At 36.1% G+C, this 24,282-nt stretch overlaps 2 protein-coding genes across 2 annotated transcripts in view; both read right to left on the bottom strand.

Moving 5' to 3' along the window:
- LOC123878238 (tyrosine-protein kinase-like otk) overlaps positions 1–3,508 on the bottom strand; it is a 56,741-nt gene extending 53,233 nt beyond the window's left edge. The window contains exon 1 of the mRNA XM_045925389.1: positions 3,184–3,508. Coding sequence (XP_045781345.1) covers positions 3,184–3,229 — 46 coding nt within the window. The 5' untranslated portion in view covers positions 3,230–3,508. The remainder of the gene's footprint in view (positions 1–3,183) is intronic.
- Positions 3,509–4,294: 786 nt separating this feature from the next.
- Positions 4,295–6,312, bottom strand: LOC123878229 (probable deoxyhypusine synthase). The gene has a single exon (XM_045925374.1). The coding sequence runs from the start codon at positions 6,159–6,161 to the stop codon at positions 5,046–5,048; it is 1,116 nt and encodes a 371-aa protein (XP_045781330.1). The 5' UTR covers positions 6,162–6,312; the 3' UTR covers positions 4,295–5,045.
- Between the last annotated feature and the right edge of the window lie 17,970 nt (positions 6,313–24,282).

Raw genomic sequence — 24,282 nt, 5'->3', positions numbered from 1 at the left:
TTTAGGGTTCCGTACCTCAAAAGGAAAAACGGAACCCTTATAGGATCACTTTGTTGTCTGCTGTCTGTCTGTCAAGAAACCTATAGGGTACTTACCGTTGACCTAGAATCATGAAATTTGGCAGGTAGGTATCTAACACCTTGTAAGTTTTTTTTTTATAATAAAATTTTCAAAAAATTGGAAAAATAATTTATGACATTCTTTTTATAAAAATTTAAAATCAATTACAAGTGTAAATTAAAAATTTATAACACCCCCGACAAAGTATCTGAGTTTTCCAAAACATCATTTTCAAATAAATAATTATGTATCAAGGCAACGTCCATCTTGACAGCTTGACATATTTTGTCAATTGACATAATATTATAAACCTAACGGTTATGTAACCTTCTTTTCTACAAGAAAACTAGAAAAGAGCTGATAACTCTTAAACGGCTGCACCAATTTTTTTGGATTATAGCTAAGAACACTCTCGATCAAGCCACCTTTCAAACAAAAAAAAGTAAATTAAAATCGGTTCATTCGTTTAGGCGCTACGATGCCACAGACAGATACACAGATACACAGATACACACGTCAAACTTATAACACCCCTCTTTTTGGGTCGGGGGTTAAAAAACGTCTCTGACCACCACGTCAGGGGAAGCGGCTGACTCCTCTAATACCAACAAGAGGAAAAAAACACCTTGTAAGTAGATAATAGACACTAGGACATACTAAAGTATATACATGAGTGAAGCGAGAATAATTTAGCAAAGTTTTTGAATTAGACTTTTTGAAGTACCTAAATACCTACGTTTTAAAAAATAGAATTTTTATTTACCTACCCACTCAAGTTTTGCATAGGAAAAGATTTATGAAAGACGAAAATTAGTGTCGAAAACTCTTAACAGCTTACCTACACAAGCGTCTTGATTATGAAGGCAGGCATTTCGGCATTTCATGTTTGAATTCTTCAAGATTTGTGAAAGAAATGGGGGCAACATGTTTTTGGCGTTCAGTAACTAAGTAGTAAATACCTACCATGGACCGAGTGAGCTTCTACAACTAGAAGGTACTATCATCGTAAAACTGTCGCACTGTGTATTATGTTTTTAAGGTTCCATACCTCAAAAGGAAAACTTAGAATCAAGAAAGGCAGGTAAGTTTTTTACTTATAAGAAAGTAAAGGAAAAATCCGAAAACCGCGAATTTCTGGTTACATCACAAATAAATATTAAAAGGTGTTCATGAACAAATAATAATAAATTAGTATTTTCAATTGTTAAAGTAAGATAACTATACCAAGTGGGGGTATCTTATGAAAGGGCTTTACCTGTACTTTCTAAAACAGATTTTTATTTATTTTTATGCATAATACTTTTTGAGTTATCATGCAAAATGACGAAAAAATACCTGAGTACGGAACTCTCGGTGCGCGAGTCTGACTCGCACTTGGTTTTTTTTATTCCGATACAAGTAAGGACTGCGATCTCACTCGATTGTAAGTGATGATGCATTCTTAAGATGGAAGCGGGCTAACTTGAACGGGGTATGGCAGTTTTATTAAACCCATACCCCTGATCGGTTTGTATGGCAACGTACCGGAACGCTAAATTACTTGGCGGCTCGGCTTTGTCGGTAAAAAAAAAGGGTGGTAAGTAGACCAGAGATAATTAAGAAGTTATAAATTCCCAAATTGCCCCTGCCGGGAATGGAACCCGAGACCTCCCACTCATAAGACCACAGACAGGTCATATGCCAGGGTATTCGTGGTATTATTAACAACTTGATACACTTTGTATCACCATAATAGTCAAGTGTCTTATGATTCATAAACCATAACAATGGCAACTTGAAATGTAATCATTCATAAATCATATCAGAATGCAGACCACAACAAAATAGTGCATAACATACTCTTATGTGGTTATAGACTCTATTGTGAATGAGTTAAGGTTGAAATGGATTTAAAAAGTTACAACAATGTTGCCAAGTTACTAGGAAGCATTAAGCAAGGGCAGTCCTATTGAATTCTTTGGTACATTGAAATGAATCTAAGAAGGGAAATAACTACAACCTGAAGTAAAGCTGAAATCTATTTTTTGACAGATTTTACTTACTAGATTATGTATTCTCGTCCCAAATTCCACAGTACCTGAAGACCCAAGGTCTTTGGACAGTATGCCAGTGATAAAATAATATGGATCCAGGACATACTCGCTAACTTCATAAGAAAGCTCAGTCAGTTAGTAAGCGATGGAAAAAGCTATGCTTGGTGTTTCTCTACGTGTCCAAATCAGAAATGAGGAGATCCATAGAATCAGAGAATTTAACACAGCTCAACTGGTTGCGAAGCTGAAGTGACCATGGCCTGAGCACATAGCTAAAAAAACTGGAGCAGCATCCACTAGATGGACAAACATCTCAAACGAGTCACAGGAAGCAACTAGATTCAGGTGGTGCAAGACCACGGTGTGTGGAAGTCCCTCCAAGGGATGTATGTCCAGTAGTGGGTGTCTATCAGTTGATAACGATGATGATGACTGGGTGATGCCCAGATGTGGATTTATGTTTTTAAAATCCTGTGGGAACTCTTTGATTTTTCAGGAAGAAAAGTAGTTTTCCCAGGATGAGCTATCTGTATCTAACAAAACACAACAAACATTTTTCTTCAGCAAGTAATATTCAATTATTTAAAATGCACATAACTCTGAATAGTTAGAGATGCATGCCCTGGATCAAACTCTGGACCTCTTGATTAAGAGGTAGAACCACTAGGATGCCAATACTCTTAATAACTATTTCAGGAATATATTACTAAGTTACCTACATGGTACTACTAGAGAAGGAAAAATTGTTTTGGATTGTAGGATACACAAAGATACAGTTTATTACATCCAGGATTTAAAAGGGAATTAATGGGAAAGGATATGAAAAGTCAGGACCGGTTCATTTCATACCTAAAATAAACACTAATAAAAAAATAACAAAACAATCTTATTGGACGAATGTTATCTTCAAACAAAGTCCCGACATCAACGATCAAACAAAACCAAAACCTTTGTCGACAAACAAGCGAACAGAACCCAGACATCAAAGGATTCCAAAACGTGCAACGAATTACATATCCTAACAAAATACCATTAATATCTGACCGTAAACACCTATAAATAGCGGCAAAGGACTAAGGATGCTACTTACCGGATAACACGAGAAAAACGAATATCATCAGACGAAACCAGCACATTTTGATCACAGTAATGTTAGCCACTTTGTTTTATGTTCTTTATTTGAAACTCTTTACTTGAAAACCATTTTTTTATTCAGAAGACGCTTGGAAGAAGCATTTTTGAATGGAAGCACGAGTTAAATAAACTGTATACGTCCTCCTCGACGCGACCGACATCGAATAACTGCAAAGTTCGCATTCACACAACACAAACTTGAAAAAGCTTTTCAAGCGAGAGCCGCTTTCATGTATGGCACACATTGACAACTTTTCTTTCAGCGACACACGCACACTGGAATTTCCACGCCCAGACAGCGGCTAACTTCACTGCATATTTGACAGTTCATTCACACCAATAACGTTCGGATAGCTGTACACCTTCTTAACAAAACTCTTTGTTGGCAACATAAATAATTATCATACTATTGTATTCTGCGATATTTGTTATATCATAATAAATCATGCTATTTAAATAAATAAAAACGAATGAAAAGTTCTGCTTTATTAATAATTATTATTTAAATTCGGCACGGCACGATTCTACCAGTAATGATTATGCTATTGAATAACAGATGGCGTTAATAGTATAGAATTTTGTTGTTGTACCATTTAACAACAGATGGCTCTTGTAACAAAAAAACCATGGATATAAAAAAATGTACAACACGTGAAAGGTTCGAACTCTTTGATTTTCCGGGTAAAAAATAGCCTATGTCAATTACAGGGATATAAGCTAACCGTGTACCCGTCAGAATCGGTTAAACTGTTGGGCCGTGAAAAGGTAGCAGACAGACAGACACACTTTCGCATCTAAAATATTAGTATGGATATAAAGTATGGAAGTATGGATGGGTACCTTATTAGTTTAGTAACAAGTGATGGTAATTTTAATAACTTTTTTATTAGTAAGTCAAAAATAGCAATATAATGGGAGATAATAACTGCTTTAGGTACCTAAGAAAACCTGTATTTTTAATTACCTATAATTTTGCAGTTTTTTAATCTTTTGCAAAGTTGGTAATTTTGACTTACATGCTGATAGCAATGATATACATTATGTATAAAATAATAACAAACACAGAATTAAATATAAATAATTTTATTCAACATGGCATTGTAAATACAACAAAAACAATGGTCATACCCGTTTTAATACCATTTAACATATAAGTAAATCTTATTTATGAGAATTCATAAAAAAAAGTAGGTACCTGCCTAGCTAAAAATTAGATTTATTAAATAAAACACACGTACATATATATTTCAAATTTTCTTACTACTACAATTATTATACTTTTTGTGAGTTTGGTGACACTGGTTCTTTGAGAGAAATGTTTCTATGAATTTTCTGGATAATGTGGGCAAATTACAGTTGGAAATATACTATTTTCAACTGTAATTTGTCTAATTGTACTTATTATAGTTGAAAATATAGAGGCACAAAATGATACTTAATAAACATAAGTAATTATCTAATTAAAAAGTAAACACAATTACACTGTACTTTAACACATTGTAAACTTTACAATACAAAAAACAGTGATCATACATATCTAGAAATACTATTTTGCAAAATATTATATTTCTGATATCCCCTACTATAAAATGCAAAAATGTGTTACCTTTCCATGACCTATCATCTCTTAAACCAATTTTGATGAAATTAATTACATATATATCACTTTTTATCTTAGATAGGGTACTTTTATCTTGGATATTTAGTTCCTACGGGATTTTCAAATGAACCTAAATTCATGAGTATGAAGTCACAGGTATCATCTAGTAAGAAAACTAAACTAAAAATAATTAGATTTTATCAAATAACATAATTGTATTACACATTTTTTTTACTGCTGAAATGATACTTAGCAAATGTCTGAGCGACCAACAATGGCAAAACTAAGGTTGCATCTGCATATAACTTGACTGGTGTTGCATTAGGACGTATTTTCCCCCAAGACACTGCCTCATCAGGTCTAGCTCCCGAATCACTACCATCAAATTCACTGGCTGTGTTAACATATACAGCATAATCTGCACCATTTCTCATTAAATTAGCATTATTTATATGATGTTTGATAAGACCGCCTCCTAATATGATCATACCAGTATTATTCGCTTTAACTGCCATTGTATTCAACCTACGTATATCTCCTAATATATCAATAATTAGACCTGGACGTTTGTACGAATGAAAATACATCATATCACCCAAAGATCCATCTGTTAACGCAGGACTAAAGATTGGTATGTTGTTCCTCGCAGCCCAATAACAAACAGAACTCTCATCGTTAATTCTCTCTCCCAAACGAGTGATTATTTTTGACGGTGACCATACTGTACCATCACTGATTTGCTCATCCAACATTTCATCTAGTACGGGAGTAACCCATTTCTCAAACAAGCAATAATTATCATTAGGAACTAATAAGTTACCGATTCTATTAATTCCACGCATTCTCAACATTTTTCCGCTTAAATTGAAGTCTCCTACATATGTAGGTGCGAGACATTTGATCAAATCCTCTTCAACACCACCTGCTGTTGTAACTACGCAGTCCACAAGTTTATTCTTAACTAAAAACCGTATAGTTTCTCTTAGACCAGAAGAAATCATGTTAGAGGTGTAACCTAAGAAAATTGTGCAATTAGTTTTCTTCTTGATAAAGATATCTTCTTCGAAAGGGTCGCTGGTTTCTTCGGTCAACGGTACAGAGCGACTTTTGAGCATTTTATTGATTTCAGTCACAGCTCTCCCAAAACTTGTCGCTTGGAAACCAGATCTAGCGTAACTGTCCAAAATCTTGTTATAATCTGTTCCGTTCTCCCAGTCGTATCCAGCTACGGTCGGAGTCTCAGCTGGTAACTCTTGACTTGGAGTTAGAACAGCATTTCGTGCTGAATCGTGGGCTAGAGATTTTACTTTCTCTCCTTTTTGTTGGACGTCCATGTTTCTAATTTGGTTAGTTGATACAGCTGACAAAGTAGACGATTTTATATCGAAAATTGATTGCAAAACTACAAAACTCACTCGAATTTTAATTTAATTTGATAACACCATTCACCAATAATTCACCTACTTTCTTTATTTGTTTATAACGTCAAAGTCAAACAGCCAAATGTCAATGTCAGTGTCATCTATATGTCAAGTCACTTCGCGATTGTCAAGTTTCACAAGGACTTCGTCTATGTTGGTGTTAGCTGGCGGGCATGCTCTACCTTTTTGGAGTGTTTGTTTTGTTAAAACTGACTGGAAAGCGCTCTAAGGGGGTGCCGTACGTATGTCGGCGAGCGCCGGCACAGACGGGGTCCATACTTGTATAGTTTAACTAACTTGTTACAAATAACTACAAACTTGACATTGGCTAATCTTTATAAAGCCAGACGAGAAAGGAAAAAAAAAAGTTTCACAACGCGTTTTACGTTCATTAATAACTAATGTAAAGTTTTACAAATGTAAATTAAAAAAAAACTCTTATTATTGTGAAATGATTGTGAATAAAAAATATTTAGATATTTAAAAAAAAATGTAAAGTTTGAACTAGAATCTAGATAAAACTTTTAATAAAAAACCAATCAAGTGCGAGTCAGATTTCGTATCACCAGTACAAAAAAATAACACTTTTTTTTATGTAACTACCTTACCTAACCAAAAATTCACAGGTTTTGATCGACATAGGTCCAGCGGTTCCCCGTATCTCGTTTGGTGTCATCTGCTCATCTTAGGGGAAGGGTGGTCTTCTAACGTTGCGCTTTAGTGCGTGATCTCCATTTTAGCACCTTGGGACCCTAAGATTGGTTTTTCGACCAATATACCCTGCCTCAATTCAGCTTCGCAATCCGTTGAGATAGGTCGGTTACTCTGATTTTCTTATGTAACATCTCATTTCCACCTTCCACCACGTACCTATATTTCTTTCTTTACTTTTATATTTCTTTGACCACGTAGAGAAACTCCAAGCATAGCTTTCTTGAGGCTCATTGTTAGCTACCATGTCTTGGATCTAGAATTATTAACTTAAAATATATACAGTGATATATTCAAATGGCATTCAATTCAATTTCATTGTTTACCTTGAGTAGTCCACTTCCATAAGTGGAACAATAATTGTCATCAATCATCATAATATTATTTATATGACCTAGGTTCCTTGTTATCTATACATAGTATAGATAACTTCATATAACGTATTAGCCTAAATTCTTACGTAATAACAAGGAAATAGACCGCGCAGCCTCGGGTCAGAGATCAACTACCTATCACTTCATATAAACAGCACTCAGCAATTAAGTTACCCATAACCGAGCCTTCACGATCCACGTAACACTTATATCATTTCGTTTTAAATGATTCAACACTCCCTTTTCTAGGTGTGTTTACAAACAAGAAGCATTTAAAGCAAGACATGATCGCTAACTATGACTGGGCGTCACGCGTCATAAGAAAGATCAGAACTCAGCAGGCAATGGAGAGCACTTTGCTTGGAGTTGCAGCCTCCCTATGGCGAAGCGATAAGGTCTCTGGTCTTATTATTAGTGGGAGGTCCAAAGTTTGATTCCCGGCAAGGGTTTGGAATTTCATAATTTCTAAGTCACTGGTTTGGTCTGGTGGGAAGCTTCGGCCGTGGCTAGTTACCACCCTACCGCCAAAGCCGTGCCGCCAAGCGTTTAAGCATTCCGGTACGATGCAGTGTAGAAACCAAAGGAGTACCTCTGGGTCTCATGAAAACTGCAGCCATACCTCTTCTAGGTTAGCCCGCTTTCATCTTAGACTGCATCATCACTTATCACCAGGTGAGATTGCAGTCAAGGGCTAACTTCTATCTGAATAATAAATAAAAAAAAGTTGAAAAAACTATAACCCGACTACGGAAAAAATAAGACAACTTGAACCCGACTTGGTACAAGTAAAATAAACTAAAAAGAAAGAAACAAGATTGTGCTTAGTGCTATCATCGTCTTGATTGAGATTCAATACAAAGGCCGTGGTCGTGCGTTGTCGACAGCGTATTTCTTATCCTTGATTGACGGAATTCCCAGTGATTTTATTTGTCTACCAAATTAGAATATTTTCTTTTTGCTGTCGACAACGCACGACCACGGCCTTTGTGTTGAATCTCAATCAAGACGATGATAGCACTAAGCACAATCTTGTTTCTTTCTTTTTAGTTTATTTTACTTGGTACCAAGTCGGGTTCAAGTTGTCTTATTTTTTCCGTAGTCGGGTTATAGTTTTTTCAACTTTTTTTTATTTGAAACTTTTCCGTTTTAATAAGTCTATGATGCGACGATTAACTGAGGTCTCGTAAATAGCCAATAGGTGGCGCTGATGATGAGAAATAATAAAATTATAATAAAATGGGATTTCTGTCGCTTGATATATTTTAATGATAACTATATACTATATATTTAGATAATAAAAAGAATAATCAATTAATAGGGTGCAAGAACTGTATTCAACTACGTACTGTATGAGAAATTCTGTGAGCTATGCGTTGTAAGCAGCTAGTGGCGCCATCGGTTATGTCTAATCGAAACGAATTTAATTATAGTAAAATGGGGTTTCTGTCGCTTGGTATATTTTAATACTAACTAAATTTATATTTATGAACTCAGAATTTTTTTCTCTTTCGTTGGACATCCCACTCGACACAATAGCAATAAAAAAAAATTTGAGACCCTCACTTTTTTTGATGTAACTTCCGTCAGGCCTATTTTTTTCGTATAAAGTATAGCCTATGTCACCCGGGCCATTACAAAGAATCGATTGACACCTCATTCATCAAAATCGGCCCAGTAGTTTAGGCGCTACGGTGGAACACACAAAATCTGGATACAAACATACATACATATTTACATACATACATACATACATACATACATACATACATACATACATACATACATACATAGACTGCTAAAATCATAACCCTTCCTTTCGGCTTTGCCGTAGTCGGGTAAAAAAGAGATTTTGAAGTGGATATCTAACGGTTATTGATGATAATGAAATCTAAAATCTCAATAGCTCAACGGTTGAAGAGCGGACTGAATTCCGAAAGGTCGGCGGTTCAAACCCCATCCCGTTGCACTATTGTCGTACCCACTCCTGGCACAAGCTTTACGCGTAATTGGAGGGGAAAGAGGAGTATTAGTCATGATTAGCAACGCTAATATTCTTTAAAAAAAATTATGATTGGTACATAGGTAATAAAATATTTTAAGCAAGATACAACGCCAGATGATCATCCAATTTCCTAATATCAAAGTATTTAGAGTAGATATGAAAATATGTGTAACATCCTACTTGAAGACCAGGTAATAAGTGATGTTAATGAGTGTTGCGCATCGATGTAACGACGCCGTTTTGTGTAGATGATGGCTTTTAATGAAAGTAGGAAGAGGACTGTGGGGTATCGCTAGCGATACTATAATAATAATAATAAATCTTTATTAAGAGCAACCAGGGCTCACTTTGTTAGTATACAATTTTGATGCTTAGAAACTATTACTAACATAATATAATGTTGTACTGGAAAGAGGAGGCTATAGCGAACATTACATACCAATTTTTTTTAATGAATCATGACTTATACTCCCCTTTCCCCTCCAATTAAGCGTAAAGCTTGTGCCATGAGTGGGTACGACAATAGTGAAACGGGTGGGGTTTGAACCACCGACCTTTCGGAATTCAGTCCGCCGCGCTCCTCAACCGTTGGGTTGTTGAGGCTCTAAATTATTATTTTGCAAATAAAACACATGCATACATTAAAATAAGTTATTTACAGTATTTTTCTGCAAATACATAGTTTATTTCTACGATATTTTTATTTACTGGGCCGTAAGCTTTTTTGATTTTAATGAGGTGCCATGTGAAGTCACAAAAAATATAAAGAGTAAAAGGTTCGTGCGGCTAATTGACACCGGCTCCAAAAAAAATTAGTGTAGAACTACATTGATTGACATTATAATATATTCGGTAATAAATTAAATTATTTTTAAATTTTAGTGTTTGTGGTTATGGTTAAATAGAAGTTTTTTTTTTAAATTGCTTATTTAGTAGTAGTAGAGTTTCAGTAGGTACTTTTTCTTAAATTTTACCAAATGGGAAAACCATGGGAAAACTGTTAAAGCCAGGGCCTTGTTCCACCTGTCGCGACTCGCGACAATAATATCATAGCATATAATATTATCGCCAGTGGTGTGAATCTAGTTTAACCTACACACATGTTCGTTATATCACACGCAATAATTATGCAACAAGACATTATATTGATGTTAGTATTGACTCTTTTACATGTAATTGAGAACGATTTAAATAAATACAGTTAGCTTTTACTACATTCTTCGACTGAATTACTTATATTATGTTAAAACAATTCTACGCTTAAAAAAACTATAGTTTCACAATGAGTAGGTAATTAAAGATACCTATTTCTGTTCTAGTAAATGCATAGATTATCACTTTTAATTTAGAGCCTCAATTTTGCTCAACGGTTGAGGAGTGTACTGAATTTCAAAAGGTCGCCGGTTCAAACCTCACCCGCTGCACTATTGTCGTACCTACTCTTAACACAAGCTTTATGCTTTGTTGGAGGGGAATGGGGAATATTAGTCATGATTAGGAATAAAAATTAGATTTTTTTTTTAACAAATCACGATGTTTTCCTTCATCGTTAAAGCAAGCGATATTAATTAATTTCTTAAAACGCACATAATAACTTTGATAGAGAGATGCGTGCGTGCCCGGGATCGAAACCCCGACCTTCCGAATAGGAGGTGGACGTCTAAACCACTGGGCTATCACGGCTCTTCGTTGATAATATGTATTAACAAAATATAAGTTAAACAGCACTAAAACCCGACTACTACCAGCGAACATCCGATAGATAGCGATAGATTTATATAGTAAATTGTTTTTCTGACGCTCGATGTTAGCATTGCACGGGACTTCAATTGCTTTTATACATGGTATAATATTGTATACCATATCTTTGAGCAAAAGAGCAACCGCCGCGTTTCTTGCTGGTTTTTCTCGGTAGGGCAGCCATTCCGAACCAGTGGTAGACTGCTTTTGACGATTCAAAAGAACTTGTAAAAGTCTAATTGAATAAAAATATTTTGAATTTGAATTTGTACTATATTTTTTACTAGCTTACGCCCGCCGGCGACCTCGTCCGCGTGGATTTATGTTTTTCGAAATCCCATGGGAACTCTTTGATATTCCGAAATAAAAAGTAGCCTATGTGCTAATCCAGGATATTATTTATCTCCATTCTGAATTTCAGCCAAATCCATCGAGTGGTTTTTGCGTGAAGGAGTAACAAACATACACACACACATACAAACTTTCGCCTTTATAATATTAGTGTGATGAACTCAGAATTTTTCCTCTTTCATTTGATATCCCACTGGATACAATAGCAAAAAAAATTTTGCAGACCTTCACTTTTTTGGATGTAACATCCATCAGGTCGATTTTTTTTTGTATAAAATGTAGCCTATGTTACCCGGACCATAATGACGAATCGATTGACACCTCATTCAATAAAATCGGTAGTAATTTAGGTGCTACGGTGGAAAACACATAAATACAAACCCACATCCATACATAGACTTCTAAAATCATAACCCTGTAGCTTTGCCGTGGTCGGGTAAAATAATACCTATAATAATACAATACCTATATACCTATAAATAAAATTAATAAACCTTATGTTTGTTTAAATGTTGATAGTGATAGGTAGGTAACAGGCTGACAAAGATTAATTTGATGCATTCCCCACGCACTGTGGGAACCTGACTTATTATATTAATAATAAATAATATACGCGTCAATCTTGATGAATTGCTTTCCTAAGACGACATGTTACCGGAAATTACTTAATACTAGAGATTATCTGCACCAAAACTATTATTATGTGACCATACAACTATTGTGTGTGTCTGTCTGTCTGTCTGTCTTGTCTGTCTGTCTGTCTGCTACGTTTTCACGGCCCAACCGCTGAACAGATTTTAATAAAATTTAGTACAGACTTGGGGTATATCCCAGGGAAGGACATGGCTACTTTTTATCCTGGAAAATCAAAGAGTTCCTACGGGATAAAAAAAAACCGATATCCACGCGGGCGAAGCCGCGGGCATCCTCTAGTTATTATTAATAAAAGGGAGTGATTTAGTATAGTTTAATTAATTAACGTTATATTAAAACATCTTGCTTAACGAAGTATTTAAGTAAGTAGGTTATAGGTAGGTACAGTTTAAATCAATGGTTATAAAGGATTGGTGCAAAATGTAGTTAAATCAGTTATTTCGTAAAAGGAAATTACCAATAGTTGATTAAATGTTTCCTGTACTTAGTGAATATTTTAATTTTTTGTGATAAAAAGTTTTTAAAGCATAAGAATGTACTTACCTATGTTTATACACATAAAAGGAAAAGCGCACTGACTGAAGGTCTGACTGACTGACTGAATGACTGACTGACTGATCTATCAACGCACAGGTCGAACTACTGGACGGATCGGGCTGGGCATTCAGGTATGACGTAGACATCCGCTAAGAAATGATTTTTGAAAATACAGCCCCTAAAAGGGGTAAATAGGGGGTTGAAATTTGTGTAGCCCTCGCGAGCGAAGTTGCGGAAATAAGCTAGTCTAGGTATATACAAGGAAAAACTGACTGACTGACTGATCTATCAACGCACAGCTCAAACTACTGGACGGGTCGAGCTGAAAGGCATCCCGATAGATATAATGCCGTAGACATGCCTAAGGGGTAAATAGGAAATTTTTGTAGCCCACGCGAATGAAGTCGCGGGAACAAACTAGTCTATGTACATACCAGGAAAAACTGACTGACTGACTGATCTATCAACGCATTGTTCAAATCACTGGACGGATTGGGCTGAAATTTGGCATGCAGATAGCTATTATGACGTAGGCATCAACTAAGAACGGATTTTTCAAAATTCAACCCCTAGAGAGCTAAAATAGGAAATTAAAATTTGTGTAGTGCACGCGGACGAAGTTGCGGACATAAGCTAGTCAAATATACGAGCGTAGATTACAGGAGGTACATATAAGTACACTGAATTTCCGTGCTGTTTCTTAATGATGGTGTTTTTTCTGCGTTCGCAATGGTACTTAGTAAGTAACAGATCATGTAAATATCGTTTTGCAAGGATGAAACCACACTTTTTAACCCCCGACCCAAAAAGGGGGGTGTTATAAGTTTGACGTGTGTATCTGTGGCATCGTAGCTCCTAAACTAATGAACCGATTTGAATTTAGTTTTTTTTGTTTGAAAGGTGGTTTGATCGAGAGTGTTCTTAGCTATAATCCAAGAAAATCGGTTCAGCCGTTTGAAAGTTATCAGCTTTTTTCTAGTTACTGTAACCTTCACTTGTCGGGGGTGTTATAAATTTTACATTTGTTTAATTTACACTTGTTAAAATTCATTTTTTGTAGTCGAGTTGTTAAGAGTTATCTCAAGCTTCATCATGACCGTGTAAAACCGACAACTGGTTTTTGTGGCGCTGAATGTAACAAAAATGGCTTCTATATTCTATGAGTTTAATAAATAAAAATAAAAACCCATCGCTGGCCCACTACTGAGCACCGGTCTTCTCTCCTATGAGAAGGGTTAAGGGCATAGTCCGCCACGCTGGCCAAGTGCGGATTAGCATGCAGTCTTCACATACCTTTGGAAACATTAAGGAGAACTCTCAGGCATGCAGGTTTCCTCACGATGTTTGCCTTCACCGTTAAAGCAAAAATAAAATAGAATAGAATAGATTTTTATTCAAATAAAATTTTTACAAGTGCTTTTGAATCGTCAAAATAATCTACCACTGGTTCGGAATGCCGTTCCTACCGAGAAGAAACAGCTAGAAACTCGTGATATTATATCCGAAAAGTTAGAGGTGCGTGCCGAAATCGAACACCCGAGCTCTCGAATGAGAGTCATCTTAACCACTAGGCTATAGGAACTAGCTTATCGTGTTAGAAATTTCATTGAAGGGAAATTATATGTATCTAACCGGATATAGAAATTTTCTAATTAATTTTATCCAAGTCGGCCTTGTAAACTTTGTATGCAAAATCTTGCTAGGGTCTGGTACAAATATTGTAATACTAGATGATGCACGCGACATCTTTCGCGTGGATTTGGGTTTTTCAAATTCTTTGAGTTTAGAAGTTCAAACCCCTCCGCAATCCTAGACAAAGAGAAGTTATTTTTGTGTTTTTGAAATTAGTTAGTTCTAGAATTTAACATTTTTTTTGTAATTTAATCGAAAATTTTGCACTCGCTTCGCTCGCGTTTTTATATTGAATTACTTCATGCCCAGAACTTCATTTGCTTTGATTTGGGTTTGAGTTATGCCTGAGCTTTCGCTTATCTTTAGCTTTTTATCTGTACTAAACAAAAAAATTGCGCTTGCTGCGCTCGCGCTTCTATTTCATCTTGTATTCTACCTTGCTGTCGAATTGAAAAGTAAAATTCCACTAATAAGATATTCACCCCGTCAAGTCAAGTAAAAGTATTTTTCCTCATGAAAAGATTCTGTTAAGAACTGGATATAACTCCTCCTCCGAAACCAATTCCTGGCTACGGCCATGCCTATTATCAATAATACAATAGTTGATCAACGGAATAAATGATGAATACGACAAGAGAGAGATGGATAATATATTTAATGAATAAAAATTCATCAATACAAAAGACTTCAACGCGTTTGAAGCTCTACATGAGCTCTACAAAAAGTATCACTGTTTAGAATCTCTAAAGTTCACTAGGCTCTTACTGCTTCCTTACCATACCATCATCATAGACTGCTTCACATAGATCTCTTGTAGGGACTTTCACACGCTATGGTCTTGGCTCTCGTTTTTGGCTTCTACGACTGGTTTGATAGCGTCCGTCAACCTAGGGGTCTACGAACGCTGGGCTTTCCCATGTGAGGTCGCCATTTCCTTGGGACTCCCAAAGTCTATCGTTTTCCGAACTACGTGCCCTGCCCATTGCCTCTACAGCTTCGCAATCCATTGATTCTTGCTGGTGGTGATAAATTATTTTGACGATTCAAAAGCACTTGTAATTTGAATAAAAATCTATTCTATTCTATTCTATTGTGCTATCGGTTACTCTGGTTCTCCTACGGATTGCTTCATGTCTGATTTGACCACGTAAAGTAACTCCAAGCGTAGCTGTCTCCATCACCCGCTGAGAGACAGAAAGAAAGAAAGAAAGAAAATTAATTTATTCATCATGTGTGTGTATCAACAATTAGTATAGACAAACTTAGGTTAGTAATGGGTTAGCAGTAGACTGAGCTTTCTTATGAGGTCCGGTAGTTCATGCCTCATTATTTTATTAGGTACTAAATCACGATTCGCTCGCTCTATTTTCAATAATTTCTCCGTTCGATTTATGCAAAAGTGTCACAATGTTTCCAGAGCCTTAACACGTATCCGAGAAAATCCCTTTCATTAAGACTCCGGTCAAGCGCGAAATGTGAACTTACTTAAGATGTTCCGTATGTTTAAATTAAAAAATAAATATAACTGCCCGAATTCTTAAAGCCTCCTCCACTAGATGGACAGACAGTGTCAAACGCATCGCAGAGAGCCGCTGGATTCAGTCGACAGAAAATCGTGGCCTGTGGAAGTCCTCATCCTACATTACATCCTACCTTACATCCTACCTTACATCCTACCTTACATCCTACATTAGTCATTTATCGGTTGACGGTGATGATGAAGCGATAACTTTGGGTATCATATTCAAGATTCAACGTTCAAGATTATCTGCAGATTTTTTTTACAATGAGATGTAGTAGAAAATTGCATTGCATATTGTCTAGTAGAAATGTTTCACCTTACATAATCAGGCATGCAAAATTAGTACAAAGTACAATTAAATATTTAACCTATTCTTTGAAATTCGAAAATGCATTATTGTATAGAAGCACTTTCTATTATAGCCACCGTTGAAATAGGTTCAATTCTCTCGATGCTCGAGCATGCTGAATAAACTTTTATATATTATATGGGTCGGGTTTTCCAATAATGTTCAGTCCGCATTATTCTGAAAAAAGAAGTAACAATTTTTTGAATTATTTAAAAAATGTTAAGTAGTACGTTAAAAAACTATATCATACTTTTTTTATGCATTTCCAAAAGCAGATCCTAGTACTGACAAAAGCATAGAGTAATAAGGTAGTGATCTAACAAAATCCATGTTGACAGAAGGGTTGGCTCATTTTTTGTGCAAAGGATCAGCCTGGCTGTCCAGCGCGGAATTGCACCTACCAAATTCTTGGTACAATTCCACTCGGACATGATTTTTACAGTAATTAAATAAATCTAGCTTAAAATTTTATTATATTTTTTAAAACCCCATGTTGGAAATTATGGTTTGGATATTCCAGGTTATGTTGCGGATCTCTAATAAAGGTTCTAGGTGGACAGTTGATATCAAAGCTCTCTCCAGTATTAGTAGAGAAGGGAAGTGTTCTATCATAGTTAGTTCGCGCGAACACTTTGTATAGAAAGGTCGTTACGTCTTGTTTGCGTTAACGCGATCGACTTCGAAAAGTTAACTTTTGTAGTGGTGATAATAAATAGTTTCATTTGGGGTTTTTTTTTTTGTAAAAGTGAGTATTTCTATGAATGAAGATTCATCTACATTTTAAACATTCGTTAAATTAAGTAATTTAATACATAAAAATATGACAATTTGTTAAAGTTTTTTGTTTGTAGTAAAAAATATATTAAGTATCAACATTTTTTACTAATTAATACTTTCTCTATTATCCTATCTTAATATAATATTTCGATTTATGTATGATTTACAATTATTACCAAACGAACAAGTTAAAAAATACAAAATTCATTTGGTTAACCATAAAAAATTAATAATCAAAAATCTGTCGGTCCGTCTGTCACAGAAGTGCAATTTTAGCCGCGATAAGAAGCCAGTTCAAATTCTGATTTCATTCAATAAAAGTCTTACTTTGTTAAGTAAATCATACGAGTAAATAGAATCTTATTTATTTTCAAACTTTACTCACTTATTTTATTTTATTTTATTTTTATTTTTTATTTTAAAAAAAGAATATTAGTCATTTTAATCATGACTAATATTCCCCTTTCCCCTCCAACTAAGCGTTAAGCTTGTGTTAGGAGTAGGTACGACAATAGTGCAACGGGTGGGGTTTGAACCTCCAACCCATAGAGTCAACCTTTCGGTTTTCTGTCCGCTCCTATAATCGTTGAGCTACTCACTTATAATCGAACAAAAACAGGTAGGTACATTTTTTTTTTAACTAAAGGAATTGACAGATATATATGCCGGTAGGTACATCAATAATAAATAGTAATAGTATAACTCTATGACCATTACATATACATATCTATGACCATTACTATAATATTATGCATTATTTATAAAAAAGTAACATATTTATTGCCAAGTAAGTACGTAATAATTAATAATGAATTACTTATTACTTGCCTATGTCTAATGACACCTTTTACACGCGATCTACCAAAAAAACTACAACGTAGCTTCCGTCGGTATTTCTTATTTACTTTAGGATTCTATTAAATAGATTATCCATATTTATCCTTCCAAACTGTTGCCACTAGTCTACTCATGTGCTGTTACGGAAAAATAGATGAACCTGTTGAGCCTCTAGTTCGCTCGAGTGATTTTTAACTTTACAAGTTAGCCCTTGACTACGATCTCACCTGATGGCAAGTGATGATGCAGTCTGAGATGGCAGCGGGCTAACTTGTTTGGGTGCGGCGGTTTTTAGTACACCCATACCCCTTATTGGTTTCTATACGGCATCGTACCGGAACGCTAAATCGCTTGGTGCAATGCCCCTTTTAGGTTAGCCCGCTTGCATATTAGATTGCATCATCACTTACCACTAGGTGAGATTGCAGTCAAGGGCTAACTTGTAACTGAATTTGAAAAAACTGGACAAGTGCGAATCGGACTCGCACACGAAGGGTTCCGCACTAACGTATTATTATTATTAACGTAGTATTATTGTATACTCTGTTAAAATACTTGTCAATTAATTTTAAGTAGGTAATCTCATGTGGCCTTAAGTTTAACTTAGATTTATTATAATAATTATGTTGTATAACGCTGTTGATTACAATTGAATAATAAAAAATAAAAAAACGTTCAAGAAATCTCAAACCAACATACCTACTAATAAATAATTTACAAGTTAATGTCTTACGCGCCATCTTGATGTGATTTACTTAGTTAACTAATTATTTCGGAAACACAAATCTTAATTTTTTTGTGATTGAACCACAAATTCACTGTGTTCGGGGTTTTCCCTTTACTTGTGCTCTAAGACCAGCCTAATGTCATAGATCTAGGTCAACGGGAAGTAGGTACCCTTATAGGTTTCTTAACAGACGCGACAGACAGACAGATAACGAAGTGATCCTATAAGGGTTCCTTTTTCCTTTTGAGGTACAGAGCCCTAAAAAAACCACGGAACCCCTACCTCAAATATTTTTTTTTTAAATTCAGATACAGGTTAATCCTTGACTACAATCTTACCTGGTGGTAAGTAAGTGGGTAAACCTGGAAGGAGTATGGCAGTTTTTATTAAACCGATACCCCTTTGGTTTTTACAAGGCATACCGGAACGCTAAATCGCTTGGTGGCGCGACTTTGCCGGTAGGGTAATTAGCCACGGCCGAAGCCTCCCACCAGAATAGACCAAGAAATTGTAAAATTCCGAATTTCCTTTGCCGGGAATCGAAGCCGGAACCTCCCACTGATATTACCACTTACCACTTATCACTGTGCCAGGAAGGTCGTCAAAATTGAAGTCAATCACCCAATTGATCCACAAACCTCGACACCAAAATGTCCGGAAAAGCGTCCAATCTGCCATTAAGAGGGGTCTCCCCGTCACTCGCTTCATACAAACGTAGTTCCAATTTCATTTGAATATTAAGCAACCAAAGTCCATGAAATTTTGCAGACATATTCTAGAAACTAATATCTATGCCTGTGGTTTTCCAGATTTCTGTTAAAATATTCGATTTCAAAGTTACGCGGTCTTAAAAATTTACATACAAATCATTTAGCCCCTGTAATTTTAAAACTACATATTTTTAGAAAAATCTAAAATACCAGAGGCACAGCTATTCGTTTCTAGAATATGTCTGCAAAATTTCAAGGACTTCGGTTGCTTAATATTCAAATGAAATTGGAACTACGATTGTATGAAGCGAGTGACGGAGAGATCCCTGTTAACTGTGCTACGCTACATTGCACTTCCTTCTATCATCGCGTGTTCGACAATTATTCGTTGAACACATGCATTTCGCACGATGCTTTCATGAAATCAAGATCAAAACATTTTTCAAAATATAGTAAACTAGAGGATGCCCACGACTTCGTCCGCGTGGATGTAGGTTTTTAAATCCGGTGGGAACTCTTGTATTTTCCGGGATAAAAGTAGCCTATGTCCGTCCCCGGGATATAAGCTAACCCGTATCTTTCGTCAGAATCGGTTAAACTGTTGGGCCGTGAAAAGGTAGCAGACAGTCAGACAGACAGACAGAGACACTTTCGCATTTATAATATTAGTATGGACTAGCTGATTCCCGCAACTTCGTTCACGTGGATGTAGGTTATTTAAAATCCGGTGGGAACTCTATGGGAAAACTATTTTCCGGGATAAAAAATAGCCTATGGGTTAATCCAGGGTATTATTTGTGGTGTAGGTACAAGGAAAGGTTATTAATTCATTCATTCATCTATCTCAATTTAAACATTTCAGCCAAATCAATCCAGTAGTTTTTTCGTGAAAGAGTAACAGACATACACACACACACACACACACGTACAAACTTTCGTATTACATTAGTGTGAAGTATGTCTAGCTGACCCGGCCCGGCTTCGCTCGAGTAACGTTTTTGAAAATCAGTATATTTTTTATTTTTAACTGAAAACCCAAATACCAGTTTCATGGATATAAAGTAACTATGAAAAATGACAGACTTCCATACAAAGTTTCACCCCCTATATAGCTCCTCTAAGGGGTGGGATTTCCAAAAACCTCTGAGTGAGTGCCTACGTCATAAAAGAACCTTCTTAGTTACTGTTTGGAATACCTAAATAAAAATAATTAATTGATTAGTTTGAATCAAAGGGGTTTGCGTAACTTTAAATGGAGCAGCGATGCCTTTTTTTTTGTTGCGGCTACTGATGCTATAGTGCTACTTTAAACATTGTAATGATGATAAATAATGTTGCTTCTTACACTAGTGCGCTGTAGTTATGTAGTATATGCTTCAATAAACACAGTTTGACGATCTTTATAGTCACTCAGTTAGGGGCGTCTATTTATGAATTACTAGCTGATACCCGCGACTTCGTTCGCGTGGATGTAGGTTTTTAGAATTCCCGTGGGAACTCTTTGATTTTCCGAGATAAAAAGTAGCCTATGTGCTAATCCAGGATATTATCTATCTCCATTCCGAATTTCAGCCAAATCGTCCAGTGGTTTTTGCGTGAAGGAGTAACAAACATACACACACACATACACACACACATACACACAAACTTTCTAATCAACTTATTGTAAACTTCGGGGAAATCTTGACTTTTGTTTTTCTGATTTTTTCGCTTTCTTTCTCGCTGCGTTATTATTCTTCATATAGCTCATAATCGCTTTATATTTATCAACATATTATTAGTTTTCAAGTTCGGATTGACAGACTTCACATACCTTTGTTAGCGATATTCGGTACGTCGCGTGCGCACCTCTGACTTTTCAAAGTTGTGTGCGTTTTTTTAATGTAATTAAATTTATCACTTGTTTTAACGGCATGTGAATTACAAAATAAAGAATGTAAATATGGAAACCTACTTGCCTGAGAGTAATAGATAGGTAGGTAAATCTTAACAAACTTGGTTTTGCGGTCCTAAAAAAATAATGGTAGATTAATTAATTTAACCAAATGAGTACCTACTTTTAACTACTTATAAGTTTTTTTTCAAGCTACGGAATCCTCGGTGGAATAAGGTTTGCACTTGGCTGGGTTTTTACTTTATTTCATGTTTTTACAGAAACCAACCACTTCAGAAGTACAGTACAAGGCACACTGGTTCTGAATGATCCTAATTGTAAAATGGTAAGAAAATTTATGAGCTATTTTTATGTGAAATCACATCATTTATTCAAATTGGATGCCATTGTACACACATCACACTAATATTATAAAGGCGAAAGTTTGTGTGTATGTGTGTGTGTATGTGTGTGTGTATGTTTGTTACTCCTTCACGCAAAAACCACTGGACGATTTGGCTGAAATTCGGAATGGAGATAGATAATATCCTGGATTAGCACATAGGCTACTTTTTATACTGGAAAATCAAAGAGTTCCCACGGGATTTCGAAATCCTAAATCCACGCGGACGAAGTCGCGGGCGTCAGCTAGTTTACGATAGACGTTAGGGTCCCAAGGTGGGAGGGCGTTTAAATTGAACGCTTGTCGAGTAGCAGAGACAACGAAAGAATCTGTGGCACTAACTATTTGGTACTACTTAAGTACCAACAAGTGTAAATTAAAAATTTAAAACACCCCCGACAAGTGAAGGTTACAGTAACTAGAAAAAAGCTGATAACGTTCAAACGGCTGAACCGATTTTCTTGGATTATACTCGTAGCTAAGAACACTCTCGATCAAGCCACCTTTCAAACAAAAAAAAAAACTAAATTAAAATCGGTTCATTAGTTTAGGAGCTACGAAGCCACAGACAGATACACACGTCAAACTTATAACACCTCTCTTTTTAGGTCGAGGGTTAAAAATAGTACGCGACAGGTCGAGATGGCAATCGGCGGGATGCCCCGCACAGCCTTCGCGCTAACCCGGTCCGGGATAGCGCGGGTGACGTGCGGGTGTGCGGGGCATCCCCCGCCTCATACCTCGATCGCCATCTCAACCTGTCGCGCACTATAATTTGTAGTATTAGGATTAATCAAACACGATGTTCAATAAAAAGATGATTTATTTTCCAGTGGGTCCTGGTACTACTGACGTGCATTTTATGGGAAAATGTACTATCTCAAAATGACGCGGTAAGTTAAATACAATTTTTTTTTCTCTCTCGTCTGGCTTTTACAATGATTAGCCAATGTCAAGTTTGTAGTTATTTGTAACAAGTTAGCTAAACTATACAAGTATGGACCCCGTCTGTGCCGGCGCTCGCCGACATACGCACGGCACCCCCTTAGAGCGCTTTCCAGTCAGTCTTAACAAAAAAAAACACCCCAAAAAGTCACAACACGCGCGCCAGCAAACGCCACCACAGACGAAGTCCGTTAAATACCATAATGATTTAAATTACTTACCTTTTTTGGAGTTGGCCATATATCCCTAAGGGCTCCCGTCTTATGTTATTTCGCTGCGACATATTGTAGATAGATCTAAGATGAAATCATTTCAAATGCAACATATTATAGCAATATGCTATTTTTTTGTACCATTAAGGAAAGCGAATGTAATAATTATCATCAATTATTATAATGAATGCGCCCATTCTTGGCAATTATTATAATTTCTAAGCGACAATCGAGAAAAGTAATTCTAAATTACTATGCAGTTCTAAGTTTATATTTTTATAATACCAATTTAACATAATTATTCCAGAACAAAAAATAAATTATTTAAGTATTATTATTGACAATCCTACCACAAAAATGTACTCCGTACGATTTTACGCAATTTCTCAAGAAACCGTTCCAACCAATAATTACATTCAAGACAAAATTCAAATATCATTTGCTCAAATAAGCTCAAAGGGAGAATACGTGCCATGAAAACGATTGTTTATGGCCAAAACTAGGAAACTTCCTTGTTGCCAAATATGGATCAAATAATATGGAACAAAACGCTGGCCCAATGTATACAGGGGCTTTCAGAAGCTAAAAATAGTTTGGCAAAGACAACCTTTAATTAGCAGTCCAAAATAATAACTAGCCTGATAAATGTGCTGACAGGTATAATAAATTGCTCCATGCACCATTGATACAATAATAAATACCGACCAAAGATACACGAAAGAAATGTGATTTAAAACAATGTCTGCGCTATCCTAGACTACTTGCATGAATTTGCATGATTTGGACAATTTTTAATTTCATAAGAAGGCTCTACACTCGCACGTGAAGTCGCGCCGTTTTTTCACGCCGTGAATGTATGCCGCGATCCACGCGTTAACTGTGTCCCTCCACACTCGCAAATCTTCGCAGTCTTGTTCGTGACTATGGACGAAACCCTTTGTCGCGGACCAAAAACCGACACTGATCGGGGAAAGGCGCGAAGGGCGAACGCGAAGGCGTGAACAACATCTACACTCGTGATTCGCAGTCGTTGCGGGCTTTCGCGGCCGTTCGCGCCGCGAGTGTAGAGCCCACTTTAACCATTAGCTGATAAAAGAAAACTAGTTGAAAAGAAACAATGAAGCTTTATTTCATTAGCGCTTTTAACTGCCACGTTTTAACTCGAGAATGTGACCGTAAAAATTCAGTAGCAGCTTAATGGATGAATTTAAGTAGCGTTAACGTTATTTCTGCTATTTTTGAACTGGAATACATCGAAAAGTAAGTCTTTTTTCACAAAATAATGTAGCTAACTACTGATTTTTTGCTGCAATGATATGTAAATTGTTAATGATAAAGCAGCCTTAAGTGACTTGCATTGCCAAGAACTTCCTTAAAAATGTCTACTTACCTAAAATAAACATGATTTGGAAGATAATAAACGGGGAAAACGCAATGAAATATTTTATTTCATGTAGGACAACTTGGGCCACTTATGATTTATCAAGACTCTTCCACCGCACGGTTTGGAAAACAGATTTTACTGAGAAGAGCCAGCAAGAAACTCAGCAGTTGCTCTTTTTCAAAAAGCAAAATGTTACAATATGTAGATAGATACACTTAATTCATAAGCAATGTAACTAAGACGCTTCCTTGAGGATTGCTTCCATGTAATCTTTTCATTAAGAAAGTCAATTTT

This window comes from Maniola jurtina, chromosome 25 (assembly GCF_905333055.1).
Source record: "Maniola jurtina chromosome 25, ilManJurt1.1, whole genome shotgun sequence".
Taxonomy (NCBI): Eukaryota; Metazoa; Arthropoda; class Insecta; order Lepidoptera; family Nymphalidae; genus Maniola; species Maniola jurtina.
The sequence above is the reverse complement of the archived record's forward strand: the minus strand, read 5'-3'. Positions and strand labels throughout refer to the sequence as shown.

Coding starts and splice junctions, on each gene's coding strand:
- LOC123878229 (XM_045925374.1), bottom strand. CDS start 6,161: ATGGACGTCCAACAAAAAGGAGAGAAAGTAAAATCTCTAGCCCACGAT.